Raw genomic sequence first — 24,229 nt, 5'->3', positions numbered from 1 at the left:
AAAACAAATTATGAAAACATTGCAAATCCTACAAATAAACTCTCGTTAGAAAGTTGGACCTGATGAAAGTAGCGCTAATGATTATATCTTTAAACCACCAATTAAATCTCGAATTATTACCTGATGAGAATATCTTGCCTTGAAAATTGCGGGTACCACATTTTCTTTAACAGATTGTGAAAAACTCTATGAACTAAGTTTATTAGATTTTGTGGGATACCAATTAACGTCCCTTCTTAAGCTTTAATCCATGAAGTCTAGAGCTGCATCATATTGAAACCTCAAATTAATTTTGAAACATTCAAGAGAAAAAACGGGGACATTTCGATGATTGGGAATTTGGCCCATCAGCCTTATTTCTGGCTTGAATAATTTTACTTTGGAAACTCTGTTGTTTTATGGTAATCTTATGCAAATAGATATTTCCATTCTCCTTGTTTACAGATGCAGATGAAAAATATTCCTCATTGCAGGCATTGGCGTCAATAAAGAAAACATTGCTATATTTCAAACAGGGGTGATTGTGTTCCGGTATTTTACCGGATTTCCGGTATCTTCATCTTCGAAAATACCGGAACCATCCTATATTTTCAGAAAAACCCACTTTTGTAAAATTTAGGTCGATGTTTAATGAAACGCCGAAAGTCCAAATTGAAGACGTTTCGTTTGGTATAAAGCTTAAGCTGCCGTCATGTTTTTGCAATCTCTATAGTAATTATTGAAGAACAGCTGGGGGTGAGAGATGGAATAAAGGCTAGATAAGAAGAGAAAGGAGCGTTACTTGATATTTTTCCCCTTAATATTTTCTTTTCAAGATGTCTAATATCGTTTCTCTGTTGCATATCTTAATATGCAGCTGATGTAACTAGGGTTGCCCATTTCCCCCGACTGCGATGGCACCCCTCAATTTGACCAAGCCCCCTTTTCCCTCAAGAATTGCCACCCACTAATAAAAAGACTTGAATTCTTCTAAATTAATTTCTCCAAAAGTTTCTGTGGTATAATCTGCTTCATGACCCCCCCCCCTCCCCTCCCGACACAAACACATGAAAATCCTTGCTGTAACTATATTATTAGATTAAATTGTTAAAATATTTATTCACCAAGATGGCCTATGGCTTTTCTCTGTTGTAGATGCTTATGTAATAGGTTTTACAGTCCACCCCCCCCCCCATTAAATGTTGAATTTAACGACTTATATATATCGAAAATATCGATATTTGGAGAGCGATATATCGTGGCATTAAAATTCGGATATCGCCTAGCCCTATTGCGCAGTGATCATAATACATTCTGCCCCTTTTGCCCCAAACTTATTTTATTCTGAAATATTTATGCACTTTTAGAAAATGAATGTAATAAATGGTTAAGGATTCAGATACAATGGAGGAAAATAAAACATTCTTTGAAAAAATTTTAGAAACGAGAAAAATTAAAAGAATTTAATTCTCTCCATGCACATGGACATATTAAGTCCAATTAAAACTTCGAGTTTTAGCCCCTACAAATAATTATGCATATAAATAATGTGTACATACACGTAATGTGTATATGTATGCCCATCAAAACTTTTTCTTCTTGGAAAAAAGTTCAGGTATTTTTTCATGGAGTCACAATCACCCCTGATTTCAAACAATCGAAATCTTCCCAAAAAACAAATTTGAGATTATGTAAATAAACTTTAATGACAAGATTAATAGAAATTTGTGTATTACAACCAGTGAAAACTATTCAATGATTTTTTGGATGGCCTGTTTGCACATCAGAGAGCAATGCAACATGATGGAATTTCTTTTAAATATTTATTAACAGTCGAAAACAAAATATGACACATCATAAGGATGTCTGCTGGTTTTTATTTCGTTACCAACGTAAACAAAAACGTTGTTATGACTCCCAGGATGCAATGCGTGAAATACGGAGTACGATAAAGACGGAGGTTACATTATCGCAAATCGAGGCTGAAATTACCAGCTTCATTCTGTATGTCCTGTATGGTAAGAAAAAAAAATGGTATTTACTCCTTTTTTTCCGCAATTTTAAGTATCAACAATCACACATTTTAACTCCCTTTCAATCATTTCCCTTTCCTTCCCGGTTGAAAACGATTAGTCCTTTAGAAACGAATTTATGTTACTGCAACTGTAACTATTGCACGTGTGTAGCTGTTTTTGTTTACGTTAGGTCAAAACGAAACTTGGTCTCTTTAAATAAATGTTAAATGAATTTTTTATGCCCATCTTTGATTATTTAGCTCGCTTTTTGCGGGCTATATTTGGATTATTCTCAAACTCAAAGCCTAATGAGATGAACAAATTTAAAATATACGTGAAATGTGGTTCTGAATCCGTACCTGTTTATTTGGGTTTAGATTGGTCTGTTCAAGATTTGAAGAATGCCGTAGGCTCCAAATTGTGCATGAAAAGTGACGAGTTGCGAATTATTTTTGCCGGAAAGGAGTTGCACGACAATGTGCAGCTGCAAGTAAGTTCGGTTTGGTATTAAAAGTTCGTATTATGTTTTTTGAAGTTATAATTTGTTGACTTTTAAAATCTTGTATCGCGAATAATGGAATATGGAAGCAAGCTAAAACTTGGGAGCATTGATTTTAAAGATACTGCTTCGATTCTACATACCATTTCTTTGTTTACCTTTGGAGAAATAGCTGCAATATACAGATACTGGCAAGGATTTTTGCAGCTATTTGATTTAGAAATCTAATTATGGGGGAGAAGAGAACACCTGTGGACATTTGTTTGGTTTCATACAAAAAAGACTTTCCTTTTTCATTCTATTATCTCAATATATTTTACTAACCATAATTTTACAACCCTATATAGCCCTTCAACTGGGCCTGATGTAACTAACTCCATCCAAAAAAAAAGTAGGGTCAGGTGGGGTGGAATGGGTAGTTTATTAATCTTTCGAGTTACAGAAAATAAAACTAATTGTTTTAAAAAAGAAAAACACTCATGTCATTTACAATAATTTGACTTTATTTTGGGTCAAGAAAAAACTGAATGGAAAGAGTCAGTTTAGTGGCAGCTTCTTGTAAGTTACATTGTCAAAATCAAAACTAACTGATATTGTTAAAACTTTTTTTTTTCAAGATTTTGTTTGAATTTAGAAAGCATTCTATTGCTGTTATTTTCATTAAAGGAAGTCTCCTTTGTCAACTGAAAAAATCCATAGATTTTAAGAAATATGTTAAAAAATTTTAAGTGGGGTGGAATGGGTTTAATATAACCCATTCTTAAGGCTTAATGACAACCCCAGGCTTAATGACATAAGCTATGGAATTAACATTTTATCTCATTAAAAGTTATTCTCTGAAAAATAAGTTGTTCATTTTATCCAAAGTTTTATACTCTGGATTTCTTATGTTATGGAGTTGCTTATGGTTGTACTAAATCTGATTGGATAGAAGACACAATCTTTAAAGAATGGCTCAAACTTTTCGAAAGGCATCTGAAAAGACATGCAAGCCAGCTGACCTATGAACCTAAAGCATGCTATCGATAATGAAATTATCATTTGCCTACCGCCTAATGCGAGTCATACCATGCAACCACTAGACAACGTCAGAGCTGACTAAATGAATTGAAAATCAGTCTGATCAAGCTCCCACTCCACTAAGTTCAAGTATAATATCCACAGGAGATTGGGTGCTAGTTGAATACAGTGTCAAGAAATTAAAAAAGTATTTTATTTGCTCAAGTTCTAGAATATACTTGTGCTTTTGTTGTAAAAATTTTCAAGAAGTCTTAAAAAGGAAATTTTTTCATCTTCCCCAATAATGCAAAAATGAAGATTGAAGAACAGGTCATCAAAACCTTGGTCAGCCAATCCTCAATAATAATGGACATTATACCTTTAATTCCAGTGAAATTACAGACTACATTGTTCAATAGATTTTTAATAATCTTTTTGTGAAAAAATAAAAAAATTAATTTGAAAGTTAATACTACCCATTTTACCCCACCCCATGGGGTGGAATGGGTATAAAAGCAGACTTTGATATAATAATAACTTTTTCACTAAATAATAAAATCATTTCAGTATTAATAACTATGGATATGTGTAATGTATTGTTGAAATGTAAAAACTCAGTTGAGGTTTTTTGATTGTTGGATGTCAAATTTGAATAGTTTGATAATAATTTCAAAAATACCTGTTTTTATACCCATTCCACCCCACCTGACCCTATGAAAAAATTGGCCCCATTTACAGCAGATCGATGCATATCCGCCCCTCCCCCTTTATCCGGATCTCCGGTAAATCTGTATCAAATTTGTAAATTATATTTAAAAAAAAATTGTATTCACATAAAAAATAATTTTAAATCATAATAACTGAACTACAAGAGCGCCAAATGTTTGATTTTTATTTTGCTTAAATGTGCAACTCTTGCATAGATAGCAAGAGTTGCAATAAATTATAGAAAACTAAGACTCATGGCGTACTTGAAGGGTCAGTCTGACATTGTTGCTACTGAACTATAAATGATGAAAAGTTTGATAGAATAGGATATAAATGGTAAAGTGTGAATTGTGCAAATCAATCCTACTGTAATTTATTACAAAGCGTTGCTTTTTTTTTGCTGTAATAAAATGTATATCTGCTCATTTAAGAATTTTTTAAGTTATTTTTTTCATACTACAGTAGACTCTTGTTTTACACGGTTTCGATTATACGCGGTTTAAGATTTGGCACCTTTATTTTATTTTACTCGGATGAGTTTCGGTTTTATGCGGATGCGGGAATGCAAACAGATAAAATTTTCCCCTAAAATCCCCCCCTTTCAAAATCCAAACTCCAAACGATTGCAGATTAAGCGCAATCAACTGCATTTTGGCTTGCTAATAATCAAGCTTGGGCAACTGAAGACATTTTATGCGATTGGTTTCAGAGCTCTTTCCAGAAGTAAAGTTATTAAACTCACTCAATTCAGAACTCACTGGAAGAAGAGCTTTTAGGAGTTACAAAGGAGGCCAAAACCAACGAGGATACCAACGTCTGTGACGCATAACCAAAAACAATCACATTGAAAATTTTGAGCCATTCCTAGACAATGGAAATAATCTTTCTGATTTGTTAGTCGAGGAAGATTCTATCATGGAAATGACGCAAGTGATCATGGATGCGTTAATGCTCTACAAAGAATTAGAGAAAAATTCTTAATGAATGCCAAAAGACTATCAGAGCTAGCTCCTCTTTATAAACAGAACCTGAGATCAATTAAATGTTTTTTTTATGCATGGTGGGCATAAAAGTCGATATAAGTACACATTAAACTCATTATACAATTAGTCATCACTAGAATGAAGTATTTTATTATCTACGGAACCAAACCCCTATTTTAACACTATAATTAGGTCTCAATTTATACGATTTCAATTTATGTGGTATTTCCATGGAGCGTAGCCCCCGTGTAAAACGAGGGTCTACTGTATTCGGATTATCTATATTTTTGTTTCTCCGGATTGCCTTTGGTCTTAGCTAGTACGGATAAACAAGGTTCTACTGAACATGCTTCGGGCACATTTGGAAACCATAAATAAAGCAATATTAATGGTTTAAAATCGTAAAGACAATGGCTAGAATTCGCATTGTATAGGAAACTCTTCATTCTCCCAAAGCTGCTTGTTTAAAAATTCTTCTACCACTTTCAGGTATTAGATTTAGACTGGGTAGTAGTTTTGAGATTCCAGATGCATCAAACTTTAGAAGTCCTCTTGTGATGGCCATGGGCGCCCATTGCATGGGGGGGGGGGGGGCTCAAATATTTTCCTTGTGGTTTAGCTGGATATTTTCCTGTGGAAACTGATTTTATGACAGATTATAGTCATTAAAATTCAACATTTTTAATAACTTATTCACTATTGGCTGGAGAAGAAATGTTTTTATATTTTTGCAAAGAAAAAAGTACTAAAAGCAAGGAAATTCTAATTTCAAAGGGGGGGGGGGGGGCTCGAGCCCCCTCTTACCCCCCCTATACAGGCACCCTTGGTGATGGCCAGTTAAGTGAATGACCATTAAATAGAGATGCACTAAATATTTGATTGGTATTCAGTAGACTGGATATTCGGCCGACAAACTGAATATTTGGTCCGGACAAATGCTTCAATGTTCAGCAACCGAATACTAAACAAATTTAAATGTTTGATACTTGGTTAACAAGTTGATTTTTTTAATACATTGAATGAAAGTTACTATGTAGATTTGCTGTACAAAATTAATTCAAATTGATACTTATTAGTTTTATGACATTCAAAGTGGTTTTAATGTAAGAGAATACATTCAGATGTTATAAATTTAAACTTTGCTGCTTTTCAGTGTTTCTTAAATCTAATAACAAATTACATTAGCCTTACTGTTACAAACTTACTTGAATATGATACAGTAATCCGAAAAAAAAACTCATAATGTTTAGCAATAATTATATAATGTCAATTTATTACTACTTAACATAAACTGCTAATTTGTTAACATATAGCACTTGGGATATTAAATTTTTTAGCAGTACTTTAATTTGTAAAGTTCTACATCATATGAAATATTAAATACTGTTGATTTCAACAAGGTAATAAACATTAACCATTGTAATCAAAGTTTAATAATCCTTTGAACTTAAAGCGAAAAAAAAAAAAAAAAAATCAGGCAGTGTTTGAATTTCATTTCTCAATCAGTTTCTGAAGAGATTAACATAGCAGAGAGAAGATCACTTGAAAGAATTGTAATTTATAACAGTATATTAAGCAACTTGGGTTTGTATTTGTATGTGCAAGATTCTTTATTTTAGATGCAACATGTTACCATAATTATCAGTTATCAAATCATATATAGGAAAGAGAGAAATAATCAATTAATGCAGAATTGCTAAGAAATATATAATTCCAAATCAGCCATTTGCAATATAAATTTGTCTTGATTTTGGGAAAAAAAATTCTGGCATTCCCGACTTTTTACAAAAACTGGTCATAATAGAAACCCTGACCCTGATTGCAGGAAGACTAAAAATATTTTAATATCCATTTATTTAAAATAAATCTTTCTGTTGAAACTAGCATTTACTGGTTAAAATATGAGTGTTGCAGGCATTTGTGAAAAATGTTAGTAAATTTTGCCCTGTGGATTAGTCAATCCCCTAACTTTTAACCTAATTGTTTTACACTAAATTTCTGACCTTATACCCCAGTATGGGTTTTGTCTTAGTATATTTACCTCATTCTTCCAGAAAAGGGGTAGAAATCCAGTATTGTGTGTAAATGTTATTGCGAATATTTATGTGTCATAAATTACTAATATTAGTGTATGTTATGTTTTAGGAGTGCGATGTTGGTGAACAAAGTGTCATTCATGCTGTTCTCCGGAAAGCTCCCCTAAGTGTTACGGTCGAAGCAAAGTGCCCACTGAATAAAACTCCATTCTGCTCAAATGACTGTGATGACAATGAAAGTAAGTAATTTGACAAAGTTTCTTTTATATTGCACTCATTATCATGGGCGCCCATATGCAAAATTGTAAGGGGGGGGGAGGGCTTAGATATTTTAGCCATAGTTTAACAGGATATTTTCCCCATGGAAGCAGATTTCAGGACAGATTAGAGTCATTAAAATTTGACATTTTTAATTATTTATTCATTAATGACTGGAGAAGAAATATTTTTATATTTTTGCAAAGAAAAAGGTACTAAAAGCAAGGAAGTTCTAATTTCCAAGGGGGGGGGGGGGCTCGAGCCCCTCCTTGCCCCCCTATATGGGCGCCCTTGCTCATTATATCTATTATTTCAGTTTGAAACTTGGGTTTTTGTATTTAATACAAAGTGAATGGCAAACTATCAGTGCTATAAATTGAGTCATTACCAATGTTGATCTAAGGGCTAGTATTTTTTGTGAATAAAATTTCTTATTGTGAGAATGAACCCCTGAAAATAAATTGCATTTGTCTCATAATAAAAATTGCCTTTGCTAGGCAGACCTTTTACTGAACGGGAGATTGATTAAACTTTCCTCATAAAATTTGATTGCCGAACCTGACCTTTGTCAGAAATTTATTATCGGTAACACAAAAGCTTCACATACATATAAAAAAAAGTCTAAAATGCTTAAAGTCCTGCATTTTGTTATTTTTTCGTTAAAACTATACTGGACAAATATTTTCTTGGCATTTTTATAATCCTTTAATCCTATGTTATTTTAATGATCAACTACTTATATCACTTTTTCTTACTACCAATTATTCTAAGGACATCATTTCTCATTTCTTTCAGCGTTTAAAATTATAGTTATGTTTCATAAACAACATCTTTTTTCAAAAGAATTAAATATAATACGTAAGCATGCGTAGTAAAAATATCATAAATAAATGTGTAACATATTTTATCTTTTTGAGGTAATAATTATTTTACAATATATTACATCTCGAATATACCTTAAAATCCCGAAAGTCCCCCCCCCTATTTTCAAAACAAAACTTGTTAATTTCAGAAGGGGGGGGGGGTTATAATCGAGATTTTTTGAAAAATTTGCCAAAATAATTGTTTTTAGTGCTATTAATTTTAGAGTCCAGAAAAGAAATAAATAAATAAGAGTTAATATTAATGAAGAGGAAGAAATTAATTAATAAAAACCTGTCATAATTTTCTAGTAGTGATAAATCGCACGTGGGCGTCATTTTTTTTTCAAAAGGAAGGATTTTGCACCTTAAGTTGGCAAAACCCCTATAATTTATCACTTGAAAATTCATCATGTACTGAAAGGTTACAGTAAAAGAAGCAAAATCTTAATGTTCTTGTTTCAGAATAGAAGCAAAAATCACAATCACTGTCGCAAATTTGTTACGAATATTGTAATTTTGAAAACTGAGCTTTACAAAGTTCGCGAACCTAAACACACCCAAATCCCTTATTTGATTTTGTAAAATATACATTTCTGATGATCGTAAACTCATTAAATTACATTATTTCTCCTTTAAGAAAGGTTATTTTTAAGTTTTGTGCTACTTTTTAAGCAACGCATTTCCAAAATGGCACCACATTTTCAAAATGGCATCGTGTTGAAGATTTTTCATTTTCACAAGTCAGAACAAAAATGCTCCATCCAAAATGAATAGAAAGCAGAACAATCATACAAATTTTATTTTGTAATACATATGAACAAAAAAAAAAAAAAAAGGCATCCATGCATCAACAGGAGTCTAGACATTTGGGAAGGAATAAACTGTGGAGACCTTTTTTTTCCCTTTTTTGTTCAAATCATTGTGTTTTCTTTTCTTTCTTTTTTTTTTAGAAAAGAAAACCTGCACATGGAGAGTGAAACTAAACCGCTCTAAATGCTTTCCAAGTAAAGCAAAAAATGGTTTTTTTTTTTTGGAGGGAGTGGCAAATGAAGATAATCAGAAACTTTTTCAGGTGAAAGGGGGGGAGGTATATTCAGGATTTTAAAATGATTTCATTTTCTACAAAAAGGGTGGGGGCTATAATCGATAGGGGGTTACTTTCCGGATTTTACAGTATTCCAAAAACAAAATTTTTTCACAATGATTAAACATAATACATAAACAAACAAAAAATTTTTTTGTATCATATTGAATTTTTTGAGTTAAAAACTATTTTACAATAAATTCCTGAAATACTTAATCCAAAATACAGGTCTGATTTGTATGGTTTGAGTGTATCAATGTCACTTCTCACATATAGGTGAATCTCAAAGCAGATTGGGCCATTCGAAGAAAAGCCACTTCTTTGTCTTTTGCATTGATCCTTGCAAAACATTATGCCCTGGGAAGCTGAGAGTTCGCTGCATGAAATGCAAAGAAGGAACTCTCACGGTCGACAGGGTAAGTAGTTGAGTTTATTATAAAATTGGTTTCTTCTAGATTTAAATTTGACTAGTTGTGTTGCCCAGCTTTGCTCAGTCCACCTTGACTATACAAATCATGTCAAGTGACATATAATCAACAATCAGGCTTAAATAAATAAAAAAAAAACCATCATGCAAAATTTCTCTTCCAAACAATGGCGACAGATATTGAAATACTTTTAAGAAATTAAATCCAGAAAGATGGATTTTAAAAGCATAACCATGGAAACACAAAATAAAATAAGTTTAAGGAATTAAAATGTGAAAGAAAATGGTTAACAATTTGCATGGAAATGTGATTTTTTGAATTGAGCAGGGTTCGTATGGGTCATGGAAATCCTGGAAAGTCATGGAAAACAAATAACAGAATTTCAGACCTGGAAAAGTCATGGAAAATTGAAGTTTTCATTGAAAGTCATGGAAATTTATTTCAAGTCATGGAGAAATGTCCTGGACAAAGAGAAAGGAACAGTAGCTAAAGGAGCATTAGAAATTTTGAGTGATTTAACAGTATAGGACATAAAAGCTATTAAAAATGGAAAATTGAACGATCCAAAAAACAAATCTGAATTTTGAAATCTCATTGCATCCACTTCTGTCGCAGCCGCTTGCCATTTTTTGCAGTGTGATTTTACTGCCTGGACATCACTTATTTTTAATTTTCTGTTATTTTCAACATTTCTCATGTTTCATATTCTTTAGTAGCAAAATTTCATGTTCTTAGTTTTGCCACGCCCACTCAAAAAAAAAAAAAAAAAAAATACAATTTAATTGCATGCGAGTTCGATTCCATCACTCGTAAGGACTTTATTATTAAATTTATCAGAGTTTATCTTAATTTGTTGAATATTTTAGAAAATAAAGATCTAAAGTCAGGCAATAGAATACAGAAAAAGAGGAATTCTAATGCTCTAAAACAGTAGTGCCCAACATACGGCACGCAAAACTAATCCATTCTACCCACTATTACGTTCAATGTCGGGAATTAAACACGTTCTGGAATTTCTGAACCTATTAATTTATATGCATTTGAAAATATGCAATTTTGTAAGCAAAACAAATATACTTTTGAATCAGAAGATTGATTCATTGCTGAATGGTTTTTTCTAAAAAGATCTTGTTTAGAAACATGAAGAACTAAACTATGTGGCTTTACTTTAAAGAACCAAAATACTGTCAAGTTACGTGGCTTATTAAAGGCACTGTTGACACTAAAAGGTAACTTTTGAAGCTAATTTATTGAAACTTAGTGATGATTCATTCAACATTTGTCAATTTCTATATCATTCTGCCTGTTAAAAAAAAAAAAAAAAAAAAAATCAGACATTTAAGCATCATCATATTCGTTTCACCGCATTTTTACTTTACTTAAATTTATATGATAAAGACAAATAAGAATAGTTTAATTTTTTTAAGTGTGCACTTATATTTTTTCCATTACGAGTGAGCTTCAATGAGGCTGTGGCATTCATATAGACGTTTTGCTAATGCTCATTTCCAAATATCTCCAAGTTTGAGATTAAATAGTGCTATTCTCTTCGTATAACGAGGTCATGAAAATTTTCATTGAAGTCATGAAAAAGTCTTGGAAAAGTCGTGGAATTTTTTCATCTAAATACAGTATGAACCCTGATTGAGGCTTGTAACTTTTTTTCCTTTCGAGATAGATGCTTAGTTTTTCAACCATAGGTCGAGATAGATCTGGAGTAAAAAATGTCACTCTTTTAAATGATGTCAAAAAGAAAACTGTGGGACAATTCCTTCCCTTTTTATTGGTAGATTTAATGAAGAAAGTAATGCCTAATTTTCAGTTAAGCCTAAACAAATTCGAGTTAAAAACGCAAATAACTCCTGTCGTAACTAAGTTAGAGAATTGAAACAAATTGCGTAGAACGCAGAAAATTCTACTTTTTCCAACGATATATAATATGAATATGTGCAAGTAATTTTTCACCCCCATATTCAAGAATTTATGTGAAAATTGGGCCTACTAAATTAGAATAAAAAAAGAACTACTCATCGATTGTTTTTTGAACCAGTCTGCAAACCTTCCAGGTGCTAAAAGAAAGATACTATGAAAATTTCAGTGAAATCGGCCTGGTAGTTCTCGAGTTTTGCGCGTTTAAACAAACAGATGCTTTTAGGAGACTTTATTTTATACTATGTAGAGATGTATAGAGAGCATAGGCGGTTTGTACGGGGGCAAGGGAAGGGGTGAGGGGACAACTACCCCCTCCCTTTCAAAACTAAAGGAGCTTTGCCCCCTCACATTTTAGAGTTAAAAAATAATAATCGATTGAAAAAATTTTCATCGGATGGAATGATTCATTTCACGAAAGTGAAAACTGAAAATTCCAACTGAAGTCTATGGTGGCCATCCATTCGGATTTTTGATGCCAATTTACTCAGTAATATTAAAAACCAGTAAAATAGCCCACTTTTACAAAAAAAAAAAAAAATCAGCTTCAGAGGCCACGCCCTCTAACTCCCACAATTCTTTTGCCCCCCCCCCCCCCCCCCCCCCCACTTTTTTGGTGCACCAGCCAAATTTGATAGAGAGTAGGGTTTGTGGATCAGAGCCTTCAATAAAAAATTTTACGTTTTTATTACTAAAGTTCCTCTTTGAAATAGTCACAAAAGTAAAACTTGCAAACTAAATATGTGAAAACTTGGCAATAGTTTACAAGAAGTACTGGGGTTAAGTTTTTACAATGCACCATGTTTGGTCACAATATAAAACTTTTCAGTTTCAATTGATTCAATGGTGCCAGGGTTTAATCTTTAACAAAAGTGTGAGAGCCATTGAGAAGAGATAAAACGGAGGGGGTGAAGACTTGACCAAGTCTCATGATAGAGTTTAATGGGTTAATGGGAAGCATTGGAAGAAATCAGGTTTCTTTTTCTAGTCTCATGTAAAACGTATCAACCATTCATTGTTGTTGAGTCACGTGACTTGAGGTCTTTTACTTAGCTTTTGCTAAGCCAATGATTAGACTTGCTTTCTGCATTTACCAATTCCCGCTCTAAGGCGGGAGCCCTATCATTTGGTCTTCAGTATTTATTATCATCATTCTATCTAATATGTGACATTTTACATAAACCTAAAAAGAAGTGCTGAAGCTAAGCTTGTGTGCACTGCAATGACACAATGCCATGAATGGCACAATAAGTTAATAAAATGTATGCACTTTCTAAGAGCTTTGGCACTCCAAATTTAGGAGAGGTTTGTGGCATAAATGCAATAGCATTTAATAACTATTGGTTTCCACGTAACTTTTGAGAAAAATCACCCGTATTTTCTGTTGTTGAAAATAATCAATTAAGTATTTATTATTATTTATTTTTATTATTTATTAATCTTATGAGAATTTCGTAGAACAGAAGTGGTATGCTTTCTATATAAATTTATAGTTTACGGTAATGAAAGGAGTATTATTTTTAAATCCTCTGAAAATTGAAAAGGTAAACTGAGTTAATAAGATGTGAACAGCAGCAAAATTTGTGATGAGGTTAGGTTACAGAATCAAATGTAAACAATAGGCAAAAATTATTCTTGATGATAATTATTTTTAATTGATGATGATAATACGCAGTGATAGATGAAGTGATGCCTCGGATATGTTTAAGGAATCAATTATTATTATTATTTGAATTATAGGATCCATCATGCTGGGATGATGTGTTGATTGCCGGACATATACCGGGATCTTGCCAAGCAGAAAATTGTGATGGTGCTTTAGCTGAGTTTTATTTCAAATGTGCCAGACATGTTTCCTCGCCCAATGACTGGGCTGTTCCTTTGTATCTAGTCAAAAATAATTTTAAAGATGTTCCATGCATTGCCTGCACTGGAAACAGGTATGAAAATGATATTTTCAAGTCCTAAATTGCATGTTTGTATATATTTCATATCAGTGTGTGGTAGTTGTCAATTCTCTTCTTCTTCTTCTTTAAAAAAAAAAAAATCCAACCACATTGGCGGCTACTTGTATGAATCACGCTTTTTCTGAACAGTTTTGATTCCATAAAGCGGATGATTCAATAAAGTGGCTAGTTCAATAAAGCTGGATTTTTTTCTGTTTTTGACAATTTGATTCATTAAAGCAGTTGATTCAATTTACCACTGATTCAATTAACCAGCATCACTGAACTTGAATTCTTCATTTTCATATTTAGCATCAGTTTTAAAACCAACCACGACCCCACTGAATTTCCGCTACGCTTGTGGGACTTGACAATTTTTGACTTTTCTGTGTTAAACCTACGCAGCTAATGCATCCACCAATCAAAGTCAGTGTTTCAAAGCTTGTTTATTTTTGATTGGACGTCGGCCATTTTGACCGCAAGAGGGCACCAGGGGAAACCCCTGCATCCACCAATCAACGGCAAAGTAATGGAAACAGAGGTACTCTGTAGCGCCCTCTTTGTTGCCATGGGTTTCAGCGATTGCCACGGCCTATAAGAATTAAGTGGTGCCATGAACCAACATAAGGGATGCAAAAGACTTTGATTTATATTCTGTTTGTTCAGCCTAAAAACAAGAAGTCAGTTTCTCAACACGTATCACAAAATTCTAAATATTGAAAACATTTGAGTAGTGAAGCAAGTTATCAGCAAGATTTGAAGTACAGCATTTTTTAATACTTAATTAGTATTGATCTTTTATAAAAAGCATCTAAATTGAGCAGCACATTTGACCAAACATACATTTGAGAGTGTTAAGACTTAACAGTCCCCTTTGCAAGGTACCTTTTTGATTTCTTTCAAAATTTAAATTGATTAAAACTTAAAATGTTCCCGTCTCAGTATTTCACTTTTGGTGGTATAATCCTTGCACTTCCTTAAAATCATCAGTTGAAGTTAAAAAGCTCATAATGTTGCAAAAATTTCCACAAAGATTTCTTACTGAAAGATGAAAATTTCTAAATTTCTTCTACTAAGAGTAACTTTATTAGCAAACATAGATTTACGGAAAGAGCTGTGGGGGAAGATTGCTTCCCCTCCCCCAGCCGTTGAATTGACAACTACAACTCTTTGTAAAACAGAAACATATAAAATGTGTAACATACTTCAGCTTTAAGAAAATAAATAACTGATTTTTTTTTATATAAGAACTTATGTGATATAGTGAGGTAGCCAGGATTTCCATTCAGGTGTCCAATAGATATGTACGGGTAATTCTTTACAAAAATGTTATTTTTCACTCCAAACTTTTCACTTTTTCAACTTTTTGCAAGGGAGCATTGCAGCATTTTTTTTTTAAGAAGTGGAGGCATTTTTTTTTTTTTTTATTATTAAACTCCCCAAATTCAACAAACATTCAAATTGATTTTAGAGATTTTGAGGATCAAATTTGTACATTTGACAAATATTATGAATAATTTGTTTTGTAAGTTTTCCTTTGTTGTTATTCATGACTGAATTGATTAATTAAAAATTCATTAAATTTAGTATATAAAATTAAAACAAATATTCTAAAAACTCTAAAGTAAATTTTTAAAATACTCATCAACAAATGTTTCAAATGAATTTCAATTAAACTTATGGAATAAAACATCCATAGTTTAAAAAACTAACCTCCAAAAAATCAAGCATATAAAATAGTACAAAAAATGCAATTTGTATCATTTTATCCTCAGTCTGTCTCACCATCCACATGTTTGACTTTTGCAATGGATGGTTGTAAAGTTTTACACACAAATGTTAAAAGTAACTCAGTGCGAGAAATTATAGTAATGACTTAAGACAATGTTTGGAATACAGTCGAACCTGTTTATCTCGAACCTGCCTATCTCGAAAGCCTCTCTGTGTCGAAGTCTTTCATTTCCCCTGCACATAAAGTATTAATTGAATGTTTTCCCCCATGTTTGTCTCGAATGAAATTTTCTGAAAACCTGCGTAACTCGAATTTTGACTAAAGTGTCTTTCTTGAATTCTATCCCCAACGATCTTTATTGACTGGAATTTGGAGACAGAAAGCATTTTTCTTAGTATTAGTAGTCACATAATCATCCAGAATTAAAACTTATGTACAAAAAGCAAGTTTTCCAGCAATTATATCCATTCTGAAACTGAGAGGAAGGGGACATTGTTGATTAGTAAAATTGCTTCCAAAGTTTTACTTTCAAGTCATTGCTCCAATTACTTGTTTTTAGAACTCTTTTCAAAACCTCTGTATCTCAAAACCTCCATATCTCGAATTTTTATTCTCTCCCGTAAAATTCGAGAAAGACAGGTTCGACTGTATTTCCAAGACTGAGTCTTGGAAAATATCCATTTAGTTCTAAAGCTACTGTTGTCATTATTTGAGGCATTCAGATCTAAAGTGAATAAAGTCAAAATAGACTTGATCCACTTTAGCTCTGAATGCCTCAATTGTAACATAATGTCCTAAAATGATGTTTCAAAAATTCGTTCTTATGTTTATTTTGGCTAAACTGTTCAAAATTCTACAAGATTTGTATCATTTACTCGTGAAACACTTTTTTTTGGCACTGTTTTTGACTTCCTAATAATCGTTTGGGGCAGTGTAGCTTATTAAGGCTCTTGCAAAAAAAAAAAAAAAAAACGAGCTGATGTGTGCATCACATGACTTCCTTTTACTCCAATTTAATGTCATTTCCCCATTATTCGCTATTTTAATGTGATTCAATATTTATTCTCTAAATATCACCAACAATGGCCAAATTGAAACCAAAAAAAAAAAAAAAAAAAACTCCGCCAAATTTGTCGCCAAGTTGGCGACAAAACTTGGCGACCAAAAGACTGGCGATATATCGCCAAGTGTCCGACAAATTATAACGCCACTTGAGTTTACATCGAAATTAACAATGATTTCCCCCCAAAAAGGTGCAAAAGACCCCCTTAGGAACATCCGAAAGCAACCAAAAGGGGAGGTGCACAACTAGACCCCACTACGAGTCTATGTACCAAATTTCAACTTTCTAGGACATACCATTTTTGAGTTATGCGAGATACATACGCACATACACACATACGCACATACACACATACGCACATACATACAGACGTCACGAGAAAAGTCGTTGTAATTACCTCGGTGATGGTCAAAATGGATATTTCGCGTGTCTATACATTCTTAGGCACTTTTCCGCATGTGGTCGAATCGAAAAAAAAACTCAACATTCATTTGGGGGTGAGCAAAATGGAAATTAAGGGCGATTTTTGAGTGAAAATTTTTTCGCGAATACAATACTTCCTTTTTTGTAAAAGGAAGTAAAAAAACCAATAGAACCAACCAACCTAAATTCATGATATTGTATAGCTACATAGAAATCACTGTAGTGTGAGTAAATGTTTAGAATTAATTGTGCTTTTGCATTCATTTCTAGCTCATTAATACTGCATAAATTTCAGCTCACCCATAATAGTCTTTCCTTGTGTGGATGGTCATGTGATATGTATTGAATGCTTTCAAATGTACTGTACGACCCGCCTCAATGAACGAAGGTTTATTCAAGATGAAAATGTGGGATACACTATTGATTGTCCTGGTGAGGTTTCACAACTTTATTTGCAATACTTCTTATAGTATGAGATCCGGCTACAGAATTCTTTCTGAACTCATCGAGTATAAAGTCAAAATTTTTATATTCCTTAATGAAAAGATCAATGTGTTTTGGCAAGGTTGCCTAGCAAGAAAAGCCCGCAAGTATGTTTTATCAAATTCATATTGTTTGACATTTTGGGGTAAAAATGATGCATTTGTTGTTGAAATAAACTATACTCCACTTCAAAAAAATATACCTACAGAACTTGAAAAGTTACGGTTGCCGTTGCACAACTGACCACTACCTATTCGCAACCACATGTAAACAGATACTATTGGTGCACATTTATGCACTCATAAAGTATGGTCATCATTTATACATCAAATTAAATCTAATTTTTTTCTGAACGTGATTAACTAAGGTTGTTTATGCAAAAATGGCAGCAAGTGGGGGTTGCGAGCTGTTAAAGATTGCTTAGAATAAAAGAGCTTGCGCTTTACAATATTCATTCGACAGGGATGGCAATAGCCAGCTCTACGCATGCGCGTAACCAAAAGGGGGGCAAGGTTAGGCAGCTCCCCCCCTCCCAACTTCAAAAAAAAAAAAAAAACTTAGACTTAAAAAAAAAAATTACAGTTGTTTCAATTTCTAAATTTATCAAAGAGTTCAGATGTAGTAACTTGTTCCAGAGTTTGAAAGTGTATACTACATCTTCTTTGGGAGCTCATTGAAAATGGAAAGTAATAGGTGTTTATAGTTGGGTTAATACCACACTCATTTTAGAATTTCATTGCTTCCAAAATTTTGAAATAAAAAAGGTGGGGTGGGGGGGGGGGGTCTAAAAACCAGTCTCCTAACTTCCCAAATGATTGGTCTATTCAGGTGCGCCCCGAACTTCAAATTTTATCAGGGTGGAAACTCTCAATGGGCCAAATGGAACTCCAAATTTCCCTGAATGATGATAATTCGCCTAATGGAACTCTCCAAATTTTGCTGAATGATATTTTTATTATATCGTCAAACAAAATTTGTGGAATATGAAAATTTTTTGGAGGTCACACCCAAGAGTGCTCCCCTACGGCTGCCCCCCTCCTAACCTTTCAGGGTTGAGCTGGATACGTCCTTGGATGTACAAGTTTTTTTTTTTAAGTCACAGTGTATGCGTCAATTTTAGTGTTCTCAACCAACGATGCAAACAGTAGTAGAAATAAATTTCAAATGCTCCAAAGAAATAAAAGTAATAATTTGTAATTTTTTTTAAAAAAAATTATTAATTTTATTTCTTTTGGAGCATTTGAAATTTGTGTCTACTACTGTTTACATTGTTGGTTGAGAACACTAACAATTGACGCCTGCACGATGACTAAAAACTCTTACAACCAAGGGAGTATCCAGCTGAACCATAAAAGGAGGAGAGGGGGAGAGGCAGCCATATGGAAGTCCTGATGGGCAAATTCGCCAAATTTTGTTTCACGATATGGCAAAAATATCACCATTCGGAAAGGTTTGTTTGAGGATATGATAAAAATATCATTCGGCAAAATTTGGAGTTCCATTAGGCGAATTATGATTATTTGGGGAAATTTGAAATTTCATTCGGCGCATTGAGAGTTTCCACCGGGATAAAATATGAAGTTTGGGACGCACCTGAAAAGGCCCATCATTTGGGCAGTGAGGAGACTGGTTTTTAGCACCCCCCCTTTTTGTTCCAAGATTTTAGAAGCAATGAAATTCTAAAATCAGTATGGTATTAACCCAACTAAACACCAATTATTTTCCCTTTTCAATAAGCTCCCAAAGAAGATGTATACAATTTCAAACTCAGGAACAACTTACTACATCTAAACTCTTTGATAAATTTAGAAATGGAAACAACCGTTATTTTTTTTTAATTCTAAATATTTTTTATTTTTGAAGTTGGGGGGGGGGAGCTGCCCAACCTTGCCCCCCTTTTGAATACACGCATGCATAGAGCTGGCTATCGCCATCCCTGTCGAATGAATATTGTAAAGCACTAACTCTTTCACTCTAAGCAATCTTTAACAGCTCGCAACCCCTACTTGCGGCCATTTTGCATAGGCAACCTTAGTTAATCACGTTCAGAAAAAAAATTAGCTTTAATTTGATATATAAATGATGACTATACTTTATGAGTGCATAAATGTGCACCAATAGTACCCGTTTACATGTGACTGCGAATAGGTAGCGACCAGTTGCGCAACGGCAACCATAACTTTTCAAGTTCTTTAGGTATATTTCTTTAACCCCTTGAGGACCAGCGCTCGGAAAACGAAGCGCAGCTACGGGACCGAACGTTCCGAAATGAAACGCCGCCATCGGCCCGAGCATTTACAGCAGTTAAGCCTAACTGAACAAAAATATTCATATAAAATCAGCATCTCAAAATAATGGCCTGAAATTTTAATTTTGCTTAAACAATGTACTACTGATTACTAATTGTTAATCTAAAGACTATTACATTATTAGAAGGAAGTGAAATAAGTAGAATACTAAAACTTTAACCATGTGCACAAAATTAAATGATATGTGCACAAAAACAAAATTAGAGTTTGACATCGTGAGTGTGGAGTCAAAGAAAAAAAAATTTAGCAAAAAAATATGTTCCTTATGTAACTTTGATTAAAACAACTTAGGTCAACGAATTTAAACTAGTTATATTTCCCACGCGACAAGTCTCAAAACTGCTTCATAATTCACTCGAAAACATTCCCTTTCACTCACTTCGCTAACCATTTTTATTGCAGTTTTCCATTCTCCAAATGAAAAAGAATAAATACAGAAGAACAATATCAGAAAGGATTCAAAAATAATCATAAACTTCAGGCCTCTTGAAATCATTCCTATACTCTCATTGAACGGGGAATCCCAAAAGTCTGGAACACATACGCAAAAATATTTTAACCTTCCTTCCCTCCTCCATAATTTATTCAGCGAGATGTATATCTCTTTCAATTACTCGTAACAAAAAAAGAGAAGCAAAGACATAAACAAGAGCAATTGAGACCTCATAAATCATATGCGCAGAGCAGTGATTCACTGTTGTTTACATAAAAAAAATCTATCCCATTGAGAGGCCCAAATAAGAAACTAAAGCGTGTACATGAAGGTCAAATACCATGTGACTCGAATATGATCAAAGTTATAGCCATTTAGCGCCATCTATTATCATTTAAATATTCAATTCAATCGTTCCATTTCGAGAAAGCATATACGTGACGCTGGGACGTCAGCGTCGATCAGAGCGCGTAGCGGAGAAGTGATGCTGGGTGCGAACGGGTTAAATTATAGTATAGTTTATTTTAATAACAAATGCGTCATTTTTACCTAAAAATGTCAAACAATATTGATTTGATAAAAAATGCTTGCGGGCACTTCTTCCTAGGCAACCTAGCCAAAACATATTGCCCCTTTCATAATGTAATGTAAAAATTTGATTTTGACTTTATACTCGATGAGTGCAGAATTCTCCAGTCGGATCTTAGACTATTATGCATTTATATACATGTTAAAGTCAAGGTCCAAAGAAGCGTTTTTTGACTTTCAAGATTAAAATCATTTGCATTTTTCATAGACTTCAAAATTACTAAATAGCGAGTTTGGGACGCACTCTAAATATAATAGCTATTGCCACAGTTTTCAATTCAAACAAAAGTGAAAGCTTTTGTTAAAAATTACCAAGTAAAAACATGATATTTACTAAATTATATTTAGTTTAGTAAATAAAGTCGGTGTTAAACATTTTTCATTATTTCAATGCATAATTTGGTGTTTTGTTTACTTTTATTACTCTGTATTTCTGTTGACCAATTCAGAAAAACTAATTTTTATACACAGCTGGGTGCCCTGATTCTCTGATCAAAGAACCCCATCATTTCAAGCTACTTGGTGATGAGCAGGTAAGGTGTCAAGTATTTTCTGTTTTTATTATCTGTTGTTATTTTCAACTGACATATAGTGTCATACATAGACTTGTGAGTATAGGAAATTAAAGCTGTTAATGCTTTAAGTATGATTTTGTCTATCCAATCAGTGAAAAGCAGTGATGGAATTCAGTCAGGTAACATCAGTTCGTACTGAGTGTTTCTTAAAAATTCTCAAAGCTTCACATACTGGTTCTCAAAATTTCTGGTAGGTTTCCCTAACCGGTATATAAAGGCAGAAAAACTTAAGCAGCAGTTTTCTGAGTTTTTCTAATATGAAGTCTATGCAAACGAGTACAAAGATTTTATTGAAAACGTTTTTAAAACTTTTGAAAGTCATATATATATATCATCTCTAAGGGTATCCAGAAAGCCAGAAATATCCTCAAAACAGGGTTGGCAAGGTTTTGGATACTACGGTAAAAACCAGGGTAAAAACCCTGGTTTTTACCGTCCTGTCCAAAACCCTTGTGTCCAAAACTGTCCGAAAGTGTCCAAAACTATATTTTTTAGAAAAATTGCATTCTGTGAGGAAGCATCAAAAACAGAATAAAATGTATTGAAGTAATTTTTTATATTGAACATTTATTCAATGGAGAACATTCAACTAATTTATGCAGCTGATTTGAATCTAGTTACATAGAAGTTGAATTCTTGATCAAAATTTTAATTTCTTCGCATTAGTTTTTTTTGTTTTTTGATGATAGCAACCAAATTTCCCTATGTTTATGCATGAGCGCAAATTAAAGGAGGGCTGGCAAGTTTTTTATCATCCTGTTCAAAGCCCTTGTGTCCGAAAGTGTCCAAAACTATTTCTTGAGAAACTATATTTTGTGAGAAAATATCAAAAACAGAACGAAATGTGTAAAAAAAATTTGTTTTTTGACTATTTAATACATTTATTCAATGTGTACATTCAAGTATAAATATATATGTAGTTTATTTATGCAGTTTATTTTTATCTAATTATGTAGAAATGAAATTCTTCCTTAAAAATTTCAATTTGTGTGCAGGAGTTTTTTTTTTCCATAAACCAAATTTTTCGACATTTATGCACATGTGCAAAAGAAAGTGTTCAAAATACAATGCAATAATTGACTTAAATGCAATAAGTTATAATTTTTTGTTGTTTCAGAATTTATTAAAAACATATGATCTAAAAAAAAGAATAACACAAGTTTTACAATATAAGTGTTTAATCATCAATTTCTTGTTCTTTAATCTATGATTTAAAAAATAATTTTTGTTAAAACATCATGTAAAACTTATTTGCGAAAAATCATTTAAAAAATTAAGCTTTTTTTTTCACCCAAATATTGCACACATTTAATAACATTCCTTTCAATCATAAATGGAACTGAAATTAGTTGTCTTGGTAGTGTTGTGAATTTCCTCTCATAACTCTACCAACTATTACATAAGGAAGTTTTTATGCAGTAGTTTTATTGCCAACCTTTTCAAGTAAAATATTTTTAAAATGACATTTTAGAAAAAAATATTATATAAACTCATTAATTAAACCTTGGTTATGTCTATATTTATTCATTATGAATATTGCAGTCAATACGACTTAATTAGATTACACCCCTTTAACTTTATCATAGTTTTGGACAGTTTAAGACAGTTTCGGACACTTTTGGACAGTTTTGGACGGTAAAAACCACCTGTCCTGTCCTAAACTAGTTTTGGACAGTCCAAAACCCAACCCTGCCTCAAAACCATTGCTGTAAGTTCTGCTGAAGCTGAAAGAAGCTTTAGCCTAATGAATACAATTTGTTCAGAGAAAAGAAATAGGTTGACCCCTCAAAAATATTTCCAACATAATGATGATTAACTTAGTTGGATTGCCACTAAAAGATTAGGACCTGAAGGCAGTGGTAACAGTGAAGCAATAAGCATCACTCATCATTCCTCAGGTAAATCACCCTCAAGTAAAAACAAAGAAATTATAATAAGCTAGTGAAAATCTAAAGGCTATTTGCAAATATTAATATATATATATATATATATAATAAAAGTGAGAAATATTGAAAACACCACACCAATTGCCCATAGATGCGCAACGCAGCAAAACTAAAAAGCCAAGTAAAAATAAAATTAAGCAAACAGAATTACAAATATTAAACAAATTATAAATAACAAATGATGATAAAAAGGAAAAATGCAAACAGCAATTAAGTAGGAATAGATAAAGAGTGAATCCAGAGCTCATCAGCCGTGGAGGATTCATTAATTATGGTCAAAAGACCAAAATTTTAACTATGAACTAGAAAAGAATGTTTAAGCTCCAGTACATGTAATATAGAGTAACAATGGGCAAACGCACCACTTGCTAAGCTAAAAACAGTAAACTAGAGCTCAAACCTAAAACTAAAAGCAGGGGGTTTCGCCTCGACTAATTAGGAAAACAAGTTCCGATAATTTCAAGGTAAGACAATTTTGTTATAGGCAGGTACTGTCCGGTGGAAGGCTAATTATCGGAACTTGTTTTCCTAATTAGTCGAGGCGAAACCCCCTGCTTTTAGTTTTAGGTTTGAGCTCTAGTTTATTGTTTTTAGTTTAGCAAGTGGTGCGTTTGCCCATTGTTACTCTATATTACATGTACTGGAGCTTAAACATTCTCTTCTAGTTCATAGTTAAAATTTTGGTGTTTTGACCATAATTAATGAATCCTCCACGGCTGATGAGCTCTGGATTCACTCTTTATCTATTCCTACTTAATTGCTGTTTGCATTTTTCCTTTTTATCATCATTTGTTACTGGAGCTTAAGCATTCTCTTCTAGTTTATAGTAAAAATTTTGATCTTTTGACCATAATTAATGAATCCTCCACGGCTGATGAGCTCTGGATTCACTCTTTTTCTATTCCTACTTAATAGCTGTTTGCATTTTTCCTTTTTATCATCATTTGGTA

General features: G+C 32.9%; 1 protein-coding gene across 1 annotated transcript in view; it reads left to right on the top strand.

The window, feature by feature from the left end:
- Positions 1-2,231: 2,231 nt before the first annotated feature.
- LOC129227651 (E3 ubiquitin-protein ligase parkin-like) overlaps positions 2,232-24,229 on the top strand; it is a 43,121-nt gene continuing 21,123 nt past the window's right edge. The window contains exons 1-6 of the mRNA XM_054862240.1: positions 2,232-2,484; positions 7,329-7,458; positions 9,701-9,840; positions 13,522-13,721; positions 17,241-17,377; positions 21,230-21,291. Of these exons, the coding sequence (XP_054718215.1) occupies positions 2,233-2,484; positions 7,329-7,458; positions 9,701-9,840; positions 13,522-13,721; positions 17,241-17,377; positions 21,230-21,291 (921 nt within the window). The 5' untranslated portion in view covers position 2,232. The remainder of the gene's footprint in view (positions 2,485-7,328; positions 7,459-9,700; positions 9,841-13,521; positions 13,722-17,240; positions 17,378-21,229; positions 21,292-24,229) is intronic.

Source organism: Uloborus diversus, chromosome 8, assembly GCF_026930045.1.
Source record: "Uloborus diversus isolate 005 chromosome 8, Udiv.v.3.1, whole genome shotgun sequence".
Classification (NCBI taxonomy): domain Eukaryota; kingdom Metazoa; phylum Arthropoda; class Arachnida; order Araneae; family Uloboridae; genus Uloborus; species Uloborus diversus.
This window is presented reverse-complemented; position numbering and strand designations above follow the sequence as displayed.